Raw genomic sequence first — 12,335 nt, forward strand, 5'->3', positions numbered from 1 at the left:
ACTCTTTCACTCCTACTACCCAACCCCAACACTCACTCACTCCATACACAACCCAACCCACACACACTCACTCACTCCATACACAACCCCCCCCCACACACACTCACTCACTCCATACACAACCCAACCCACACACACTCACTCACTCCATACACAACCCAACCCACACCCACACAATACAAATGTTGATACTAACCTGAAACTAGAGATCCGTACCAAAAGGAAGAAGCAGAAAGGGAAAACAGACAAGGTGAGAATAAAGCTAACATGAACAAATTACACTAATAAAATAATATAAATGTCAATTAATGACGAGCCGTCACACTCAAATCAAAGCGTCATCATATTAATATTACACTAATATTATCAAGATAATTTGACCTCAGCCAGCAACACTAGGGTGTTGCTGGCTGATAGGTATTGTTGTGAGCTGGAGGCAACACTGGGTGTGGATGGGTGTAGGTGTTGTGTTCAGTGGGGTGTATACGTGATGTGGTGAGTTCTTGTACTCTCCAAGCTCGGCCTAGGGCCAGGCTCGACTTTTGATAACTTGGTTTAACAGGCTGTTGCTTGTAGCGGCCCGCAGGCCCACGTATCCACTACAACCTGGTTGGTCCGGCACGTCTTGCAGGGCGTGTCTATATGCTTCTTGAAGATTTCCACCTCTGTTCCGGCAATATTTCTAACAGAGGTAACAGTGGGAGTGTACATGTTGTGGTGAGGCAACTGTTGGTGTGGTGGTAACTGTGTGTGGTGGTAACTGTGTGTGGTGGTAACCGTGTGTGGTGGTTATCTTCAGATAATTTTCTATTTTTTTTTTTTGAATGGGTGTATTCACCTATTTGTGCTTGCGGAGGTTGAGCTCTGCTTTTTCGGCCCGCCTCTCAACTGTCAATCAACTGTTACTAACTGCTTACGGAACTTCTCTTAGAAAACAGAAGTAACTACTGACTATTTTTTTCCTCCACACACACACACGAAGCAGCCCGTAGCAGCTGTCTAACTCCCAGGTACCTATTTACTGCTAGGTAACAGGCACATCAGGGTTAAGGAAAATCTGCCCATCTGTCTCCGCCGGGTGCGGGGATCGAACCCCGGTCCCTAGGTCCACGAGCCTAGAGCGCTGTCTATTCGGCCACCCAGCCCCCAGGTGTCACTACCACACCCACACCCGGTGTGATGGTGTGTGGGTGTGGTGTGTGGGTGTGGTGTGTGGGTGTGGTGTGTGGGTGTGGTGTGTGGGTGTGGGGTTGAGTCGGTGTGGTGTAGTAGTAAACAAAACACACAGATGACCGACATGTAACAGCAATTTCAGGCGACGAAATAGCAGCAGCAGCAGCATTTATTTAAATATAACTTATAAAATCTATTTTAGAGGCAAAAAGAACAGGCGGGAGATACATAATAATTTACACGTGGAAAATAGTAGAGGGACTGGTCCCAAACCTGCACACAGAAATAACATCACATGAGACCAGAAGGCATGGCAGGATGTGCAGAATACCCCCGTTGAAGAGCAAAGGTGTAACAGGCACTCAGAGAACTCTATCAACATGAGGCCCGAGACTGTTCAACACGCTTCCATCAAGTTCTCTCTTGAACACCATGAGGTGTTGGCCAGTCATGTCCCCTTATGTGTAGAGGGAGAGTGTTGATAAGTCTTGGATCCTTCACGTGGGTAGAATTGCCTCTTCAACCCGTTCTCGCAAATTCGTAAAGTCAATATTGACTTATTAACTACGTGTATAGGTGATATACTAAACATAATAGATACCCCTAAAAATATTCATAGAAAGCACCGACCTTACCTAACCTTGTTAGTATCTTAAGATAAGCATCTTATTGCTTCGTAATTACAATTATTACTTAACCTATACCTATTATAGGTTAGGTAATAATTGTAATTACGAAGCAATAAGATGCTTATCTTAAGATACTAACAAGGTTAGGTAAGGTCGGTGTTTTCTATGAATCTTTTTAAGGGTATCTATTATGTTAAGTATGTCACCTATGCACATATTTAATAAGTCAATATTGACTTATTAAATTTGCGAGAACGGGTTGGCCTCTTAGTGTACCTAGCACGTCTCTGCTTTTAACAGGAGGCATTGCACTTGCTGCCATGCCTCTTGAGCTCGTAGGGAGTTATTTCCCTATGCACATTTGAAACCAGTCCCTCTAATTTTCCAAGTGTAAATTTATTTTGTATTTCTGTGGAGCATACCTGGAGAGGGCTTGGGAGTCCTTCTGTTCACCAAGCCCGCCCCTCCACTTGTGATAACTTGGTTATCAAGTCTCATAAAAATCCTAGTGTCATCTACAAAGGATGATACAGTACTATAGGTGTATCCTCGCGTATGTCTTGATATGTGGATGATAAAAGTTACCAGAATAAGCACAGTTCTCTGGGGAACTGACCTTTTCACGGTGGATGATCCGGATTTTACTTTGTTGACTATTAATCTCTGGGTTCTGTGAGTTAGGAAGTTCTATTTTCCTAGTAAATCCTTTTGAACGCATTTTGTACGCAATAATTCCATTGTCACATTTGTCGACGGCTTTTGCGAAATCTGTGTATATTACACCAGCGTTTTGCTTATCATCCACAGCATCTGTCACAGTGGTCCAGCAGCTGTGCCTGGTCTCTCCAAGTATTGACTTACATTGTCTTGCTGTTCTTCCCAGCTTATATCTGTCAGGTCGTGGGTTATTTCTTCCCAAAATTACATATATATATATATATATATATATATATATATATATATATATATATATATATATATATATATATATATATATACATACCCCATTTTTAAATATCAACAGATAATGAATTTTTGTTTTTCTTTCTCAAGTTTAATCTAAAAATGGGCGTGTCTGTGCCAAACCCGTGTATGATGTGCTATGAAAATTTCATGGTACATAGTATGGTACAGAAACATATAAATTCCAAACTTTACACGCCATTTGGCCAGATTGTGAAGCAGGCGGCCTGTCCAGAGGCCGAGCCGCAGTCAGGCGCTGATCTTGGGAACCACCTCAAGGTAACCTTAGGATGGGTAAGGTTGGCCACTTCCAAACTTGTTATGGAGGCTACTGAGAGCTTCTCCTGGTATCAAGGCACGCCTGAGAAAGTTTGCAGCAACTTGGCTATGTTCACGTGTTTTCATGATACCGCTCAGGGTTTCCCACCACATTCCTGGCCATGTGTCAAAATGCTTCTATAATCTGCCAGCCTGGGGTAGGGTGGGGGGGGCTACATGGTCCAATAACAATGAGCACCTTCCCTGCACCACAATACACAAATAAAGGCATCCTCTTCATATCTCACGGGCTTCTCAAATTATGGGAAACACAGGATATTATCTTTTGAACACCGTAATGTGTTCAGGGATACCCAACAAGAAAGCCTTTACTTTTTCGAACACTCCCGGCACAGCTGACCTTTCCATAACCGTCTTCATAAAGGAACCTGACACGTAAAGCAGACTGCCACCTACAAGGCACTAACAGGATGAGTGGCTAAAGGGCTTGTAGAGGCTAACGCCATTCATAACTTTAAAAACTGATATGACAGGAAAAATAGGTCAAGAGTCATTACATTAACCAACCGGTAGCTACAAAAGCAAAGTCCAAGAACTAGAACTAGATTCTAAAGGCATAAATAGACGAGTATACACATAGGTGATCGATCTATCTCTCTATCTCTATCTCTCTCTATCTCTCTCTCTCTCTATATATCTCTCTCTCTATATCTCTCTCTCTATATATCTCTCTCTCCATATCTCTCTCTATATCTCTCTATCTATATCTATCTATATCTCTCTATCTATATCTCTCTATCTATATCTCTATCTATATCTCTATCTATATCTCTATATATATCTCTATATATATATATATATATATATCTATATATATCTCTCTATCTATATATATATATATCTCTCACACACACACACACACACACACAATTGTGTGTTTTATTGTCTATTTACAGTTGAGAGGCGGGACCAAAGAGCCAAAGCTCAACCCCCGCAAGCACAAATAGGTGAGTACACATTTAATGCCACCAAGTGGCTCCCAGAACTGAAGGACATGAGCTACAAGGAGATATAAGAGGCATTAAAAATTCCAAAACTAAAAGATAGACGAAAAATAGATATGATCACTAAGTACAAAATAGTAACAGGAATCGATGAAATTGATAGGGAAGAATTCCCGAGACCTGAAACTTCAAGTGGTTCTTGAGGATTTAAATTAACAAAACAAAGCTGCTGGAGAAATATAAGAAAATTCACCTTTGCAAACAGAGTGGTAGACATTGACCAAACTACACACTCGAAAGTGAAGAGACGACGACGATCGATTGATCACAATTGTATCACAATGGTCCAGGACGGATCGAAACATCGTCGTCTATTCACTTTCTAGTGTATGGTTTGGTCAACATATTTCAGCCACGTTATTGTGACTCCTCGTCTGCAAAGTGGTAGACGGTTGGAACTAGTTAGGTGAGAAGGTGGTGGAGGCCAAAACCGTCAGAAATTTCAAAGTGTTATATGACAAAGAGTACTGGGAAGACGGGACACCATGAGTGTAGCTCTCATCCTGTAACTACACTTAGGTAATTACACACACACACACACAGAATGGGCAGTTTCTTTCATCCTGATGAACCTGCTACCTAGCAGTAAATAGATATGTGGGCCAGCTGTTAGGGGAATACGGGCTGCTCCCGGGGGGGAAGGGGGTGTAAGAGAGAAAAAAAATCCATTGATTGATTCACCGTTGAGAGGTGGGCCGAAAGAGCCAAAGCTCAACCCCCGCAAGCACAACTAGGCGAATACATAAAATTCGAAGGCCTAAGAAGCGCCAGTGGACCTTGAAAAGTGTGGCAGCACAGCACCGCTCCTGTGCCAGGTAAGTTCACTACGGGCTACTCTACGGGCTCACCATAGCCCGTGCTACTTGGAACTTTGTTCCAGGTAGCGAATCTTTAACATCATCATCACCATAGCCCGTGCTACTTGCCCCGCTCCTGTGCCAGGTAAGTTACGGGCTCACCACAGCCCGTGCTACTTGGAACTGGTTCCGAATAGCTTAATCTATAACAACAACAACAGTGTGACAGATATATTCACAAGAGACAACTGAGGATAGTGGCGATGGCCCTTGCTACGTCGGCCTCATTAACACGTTCGTCAACACTCCCTAGTTACCATGCTGCGGCTGCTGCTGTTATATGCTTCGTAAACTTTCATGGCACTTACCTTGTACAAAATATAAAAAAGGTCTGCCCTAAGTAATAACGTGACCTTAAAAGTATGCAATACAAAACACATCATTACCGGTCTAATTTCTAACATCAACACATCTTTGGGGGTGTAAACACACCCTGGGGGGGGGGGTGGAAACTGTAATTCTAAATTGTGTACACAGGCCTATGCTTCTGTCGCTCTATGTTCATTATTTATGATGGATAAGAATATGACCAGAGGGACAGTTGAGCATCTGAGGGACATATCTGAGGCACTATAGTCAGAGGTGAGGAACTAAAGGGTCAGAGGTGAGGAACTGAAGGGTCACAGGTGAGGAACTAAAGAGTCACAGGTGAGGAACTGAAGAGTCACAGGTGAGGAACTATAGTCACAGGTGAGGAACTACAGAGTCATAGGTGAAGAACTAGAGAGTGACAGGTGAGGAACTACAGAGCCACAGGTGAAGGATTAAGAGCCATAGATGAGGAATATCACGTAAGGTGACGAAGGGAAACATGCAGACGAGGAGTTAGAGGGACAGACTAGTGAGTCAGCTACAGGGAAGAGATCAGGAGGACACACACACATAAGGGTCAGAGGCAAACGTAAGGTGTAAAGATGATGGGAAGGACCTAAGACGCACACTTCTGATTAATCAAATACACGTGGGAGGGATGCTGGATACTGATGAGTCGGGGAAGCAGGTGGGAGGGGTAAGGACACGTAGAAGGGGAGTACCGCACCTCATTCCAGACCACCTCCATGCCTTCGTCAGTGTCCATGGCGAGGTAAGCTGCGTCGATGCCCGGCACATCTCGCTGCTGTACCTGCAACACAACACAACACATCTTAGTAACCACTTTTATGATGATCAACATACAAGGCTTACAATAAACAACGAGAAACAACAATGCCTCATGGTTGGTGGTACCTGGTTTAGGGACTCCTCAAGCCCGGCCTGGGGCTGAGCTGGACTTGTGAGAGCTTGGTCAAACAGGCTGTTGCTACGAGCGGCCCGCAGGCCCACATATCCACTATAGCCCGGTTGGTCCGACCCTTCTTGCAGAAAACTCTCAAGGTTTTTCTTGAAGATTTTTACTTTTATTCCGGCAACATTTTTTATACTCGCTGGGAGGAGATTGAACAACCGTGGACCTCTGATGTTCATACAGTGTTCTCTGTGCTTATGGCACCACTACTCTTAACCTCTGTGATGTGGTTGACCAGACCTCTGGACTGGTCAACCACACTGTTGGATGTGGATGGTCATAAGCACCTTTGGAGGTGCTTATCGAGTTCTCTCTTGAACACAGAGGGGGTCGGCCAGTAATGCCCCTTATGTGTAGCTGGAGTGTTGAAAAGTCTCGGGCCCTTGATGTTGACAGTTCTCTCTCAGCGTACCTAATGCACCTCTGCTTTTCAACTAGACTAATTTGCACGTCCTGCCATGCCTCTTGGAGTCAGATTCACGAAGTAGTTACGCAAGCACTCACGAACCTGTACATCTTTTCTTAATCTTTTGCCGCTTTGTTTACAATTATTAAACAGTTAATGAGCTCTGAAGCACCAGGAGGCTGTTTATAACAATAACAACAGTTGACTGGGAAGTTTTCATGCTTGTAAACTGTTTAAAAAATGTAACCAAAGCCGTCAAAGATTGAGGAAAGATGTACACGTTCGTAAGTACTTGCGTAACAGCTTCGTGAATCTGGCCCCCTCGTCTCATGTGGAGACCAGGAGGCATGGCAGGATACACTATACTATCACTGGGTATAGTGATAATACATACCCTATGTATACAGTGATATATTCCATATAGTGATGTTACATAACCTCTGTATACAGTTATCCCTTCCCTACAGTGATAATATATATACACTGTATACTGATGATACATAACATTTACATAGTGATGATACATACCATCTGTATAGTGATGATACATACCCTCTATATACAGTTAACCCTTCCGTATAGTGATAATATATACCCTCTCTATAATGATGATACATACAATTTGGAGTGATAATACATACCATTTGCATGCAGACGATACATACCACCTGTATAGTGATGATACACACCCTCTGTACACAGTTATACCTTGTGAACAGTGATTATATATACCCCCTGTATGCAGTGATACCGTCCGTATACAGCAATAATACACACCCTTCTGATAACAGTGATACACACACTGTGCATGCAATGGTGATACTCTTGTATAAAGTGGGATTATACAAGTGTTGAGACTAGTGGGGGTATTTACCATGTTTTTTTGGCGGGAAGAGCTTTGGCGCCAAATAAGAGGCGGAGGCGGTGACGCCAGCCCGCCATTGTGTACAAATGCTCTTGCGTGTGCACGCGCGCGCTAGTGGGCGCCTGTGTTCTTATCAGTGTACTTGTAGGTAGAGAGCAATATCTCTTGGGTCCACATCTTTACCATATCTGACTGTGAAGTTGTAATGTTTATGCTTTAACTAACTCTACTTCTATTACACACGAGGATACTAACCGGATCTGATGTTATATCTTAGCGGTCTTTCTGCTTTACCATTTCCACGTGTCGCGTCTCGTTCTTGTCCACCTTCTCTATACTCCCGAGTATCTTACACGACTGAATCATGTTTCCTCTGGGTCTTCTCTCCTATAGGGCTTCAAGATTTAATTCTTTAGCTTATTTTTGAAGCTCTAACTTCTTATTTCCCGTACTAGTCTTGTGACACATCTTTGGACCTTCAGTATTCTGACAGATTCCAGTACTCTGACATCCTACAAGGAGTGTCTTCTGTACTTCTAATGTTCACAGAATTTTCTCTTAATGAGTACATATTGCACCTATACTTTTTCAACGAGGCAATGTTGCACATTCTGCCATGACTCCTGGACTCAAAGGAATTTGTTCACTGTGGAGACTTTGAACCATTCCCTCTAATATTTACTAAATGTAAATTATGATACATCTTTCTCGCCTGCATTTGAAGTACACTTTGAGGGACTTCAAGAGGTCGCAATAATTAAAAATGTTGGACTGGGTGGCTTTGGGCAGTAAAAATTCTCTGCACGTTGAGCAGTGGAGCCAGTCCTCCAGCAATGAATAGGATTGTCTGTGTAAACAACATCCCACACTAGATAGCACTAGTGTTTTAATGAATACCATAGTTGGTTATGATGGTATTTAGAGGTTATAATTATCATTTTAGTGTGACTACCTATCTATCTTGGAATGATTTTACTGTGGTGAAGATTTTAGTGTAATTATTTTTTACTTTTTTTTTTTTTATTAAGTTATGAGGTACATCTGCATTAGTGCAGCTGCCCTAGACTATATGAAGTGGAGTACAGTGTGTCAAAAAAGCTAACTAGGTGATGCTATAAAATCCCCATCACACAGGATGGTTAGTCATACAGAGACATGTGATAAGCGGTCTGCACTGGCAGACTCCGGATGCATTTTGAGGATATCAACAACACAAGATTGAATAAGGTAGCAGTGGTAATACAAGTCCCCATCTCGCAGGATGGTTAGTCATACAGAGCCATGTGTTTAATAGCCTGCACTGGCAAATTTTGGGTATACTGTGAGGATATCTTCAAGAATACGAGAGTGAATAAAGTAATTGCAAAGCTCCAGGTACCTCATGCCAACTGGTCTGAAAGGTCTAATAACTGGGCATTCAGTGATGTAGTGCGGGAGATCATGCCGTAGTTCCTGCTCACAGAGTTTGCAACTGGAGTGCTCAGGATTGGGAGACCCGTCACCTGCAGCTACCTGCCACAGGTAACGGTAACCCAACCTGATCCTTGCAACCACTGTGTCGCAAAGTCTAGTGGACGTTTTTTACTGATTCCCACACTTGTAATAAAAGTCTAAGGACTCGTCCGGTGTGTTTCAAATTTCCTCTCTCAAGACAAAATAAACATTTTTGAAAATTAGCTGCCACGGGGGTACCTTTTGGTTACGTGTTGTTGGTTCAGAGAATCAATGTCCTTGCGACCTCTATACCCCAGGACACAGTCCTGGAGTATAGAGCTTTACACTGCGCATGGACTTGATTTGACTGGCTGTTACTCTTTGCATTCTGTTTGACAGATAATGTAAAATGCAACGCCCTGCTTTACCAGTTATTCCTACTTATCTCATTTTATGGCCCATCACTCCATGCCCACACTTATCAATAACATCAGTTATAGTGTCTGGGGTTTGGATAACATTCATAACAAAACTGCCCGGATCTTTAACTTTCAAGTTGTTTATTGGGATGCTAAACATAACTTTATATTGCCATTTACCAAGTAATATAAAGAATATGACCAATACCTTCCTATTGTTCTTTAAAGATTTCACTAGTTTCTTTGTCATTATCAGAGTATGACCCTTCCCTTCTAAGTATAGATCCAATACTGGTGGAGCTTTTTTATTTGTATTTCGCATATGTGAACAAATATTGTTCAATTCTTCTCCTCTTATATAGCTTTTTGTTTCAATTTAATTTCCTCATGCTAGTAAGAGCGCTTTAGCGTCTGCTCTATTTTCTCGGTCTCCACGTTTACATTTATTTCCCTTTGTTGTGATAATCGTGTCTACGCATTTCAGTGATTTGTTCCCTTCTATTGTAGCGCCGCCCGCGCTCTCTTTGTTTTTCTACACCCGTGGGTACACAAGCAGACGACTGCTGACTGACTGGCTGACGGACTCAATCTCTCTCTCTCTCAATCTCTCAATATCTTTCAATATCTTTCAATATCTCTCAATATCTTTCAATATCTCTCAATATCTCTCACACTCTCTCAATATCTCTCTCTCTCTCTCAATATCTATCTATCTCTTTCAATATCTATCTATCTCTCTCAATATCTATCTATCTCTCTCAATATCTATCTCTCTCTCTCAATATCTATCTCTCTCTCTCAATATCTATCTCTCTCTCTCAATATCTATCTCTCTCTCAATATCTATCTCTCTCTCAATATCTATCTCTCTCTCTCAATATCTATCTATCTCTCTCAATATCTATCTATCTCTCTCAATATCTATCTATCTCTCTCAATATCTATCTATCTCTCTCAATATCTATCTCTCTCTCTCTCTCTCTCTCTCTCTCTCTCTCTCTCTCTCTCTCTCTCTCTCTCTCTCTCTCTCTCTCTCTCTCTCTCTCTCTCTCTCTCAATATCTCTCAATATCTCTCAATATCTCAATATCTCTCTCTCTCTCTCTCTCTCTCTCTCTCTCTCTCTCTCTCTCTCTCTCTCTCTCTCTCTCTCTCTCTCTCTCTCTCTCTGAGAGAGAGAGGAGGGAGAGGAGAGAAGAGAGAAAGAAGAGAGAGAGAAGAGAGAGAGAGGGGGGGGGGAGGGGGAAGAGATCCCATCAACACGCAACACTAGCCAAAGACGCCATTCAAGATAAACGTTTAGCGCACATTGCCAAAGCCAGATTCTTGAAAATGTTGGCATGCTCCCTGATACTGGTGTGGCGTTGTGTTGACAAGAGGCTCCCGGGGGGGGGGGGGGGTGGCAAGAGCTCAGGTGGAGTAGAAGGGGGGAGTTGGGGAGCTCAGGTGGAGTAGAAGGGGGGAGTTGGGGAGCTCAGGTGGAGTAGAAGGGGGGAGTTGGGAGAGGTAAAGGGTAGAAAGGACGGAGAGATGAGGAGGAAGAATAGCAGGGAGAGCTGAGGGATGGAGACAGCAGGAAGACTGAGTGACAAGAGATGTGAAAGGAGGGGAAAGAGGGATGAAGGAGAGAAAAATATGGTAAAAAGCAGCCAAAGGGAAAATGATGGTAAAGAGAACAACGTAGAAAGGAAGACAATAGGGAGTAAGGCAGGAGACAAAAGAACTGAGGAGAGCGAAAAAGAGAAGAGGGAAAATGGAAAGTGAGTGAAAAAGTGTGTGAACGGAGTTCCTTCAATCCCTTCAGAGCAGGAGAGATTGTTGAAATAGAGGGAATACAGAGACCATATACGGCATACATAGACGCGATAAAGCACCTAAATTATTGGGATCGTCTCAAAGCTCTCAAAATGTACTCACTAGAAAGAAGACGAGAGAGATCAAATAATATACACGTGGAAAATACTGGAGGGCCTGGACCCTAATCTACACAGTAAAATAACAACTTACTGGAGAGAACAATATGGAAGAAAATGCAGAATAGAACCGGTGAAGAGCAGAGGTGCCATAGGCACAATCAGAGAACACTGTATAAACATCAGAGGTCCACGGTTGTTCAACGTCCTCCCAGCGAGTATTAGAAATATTGCCGGAACAATCGTGGCCATCTTCAAGAGAAAACTAGATGGTTTTCTTCAAGGAGTGCCGGACCAACCGGGCTGTGGTGGGTAAGTGGGCCTGCGGGCCGCTGCAAATAACAGCCTGTTGGACCAAGCTCTCACAAGATTGGGGGAGTAGAACAACTCCCAGAACCCCATCAAGCAGGTATCAAGCAGGAGAGAAAATGTGAGTGGGAAGTGAGAAGGTCGACACAGGGATGGGAAGCTTGTGTTGGGGGGGGGGGGGGGAGCAGGGAAAGGGCAGACAGTGCTAAGGAAGGAAGACGGGGAGTACAATGAGTGTGTGAGGATTATGGGGGGGGGGGGGCGGGGGCAGCGGTGTGAGAGGCGCCCACAAGTCGTCAATGAATATAAATAGTGTTGTGTGTAGTACGGCGGCTGGAGGTACGAGTGCCAGAGGGGCCACGACCTGCCGCCCACGCACTCTCTGGCCCCCATGCACCTCTACAACAATGGTCTTACTTCTAGCTGACATACACACACACATTACTGTGGAATATCAGCCGTCCTACACCACACTAGAATATTTAAGAGCACTACCCGCTTGAGGACAAAGTAAACCATGGAACCAATGTACCTGGAAAGGGTTCTGGAAGTTCTACTCCAAAAGAAAATAATAATAATAAAAAGTTCTACTCCCCGAGCCCGGCCCGAGGCCAGGCTCGACTTATGACAACTTAGTCCAACAGGCTGTTGCTTGGAGCGGCCCGCAGGCCCACATATACACTACAGCCCAGTTGGTCCGGCACCTCTTGCAAGACCTTATCTAAGTGCCTTTTGAATAC

The 12,335-nt window shown here is 43.5% G+C and overlaps 1 protein-coding gene across 2 annotated transcripts in view; it reads right to left on the minus strand.

Moving 5' to 3' along the window:
- LOC123745844 (nuclear receptor-binding protein homolog) overlaps positions 1-12,335 on the minus strand; it is a 125,917-nt gene that overhangs the window by 60,575 nt on the left and 53,007 nt on the right. For both annotated transcript variants that reach the window (XM_045726913.2, XM_045726912.2), the window contains exon 2: positions 6,005-6,088. In XM_045726913.2, the coding sequence (XP_045582869.1) occupies positions 6,005-6,088 (84 nt within the window). The remainder of the gene's footprint in view (positions 1-6,004; positions 6,089-12,335) is intronic.

The sequence above is a fragment of the Procambarus clarkii genome, chromosome 88 (assembly GCF_040958095.1).
Source record: "Procambarus clarkii isolate CNS0578487 chromosome 88, FALCON_Pclarkii_2.0, whole genome shotgun sequence".
NCBI lineage: Eukaryota > Metazoa > Arthropoda > Malacostraca > Decapoda > Cambaridae > Procambarus > Procambarus clarkii.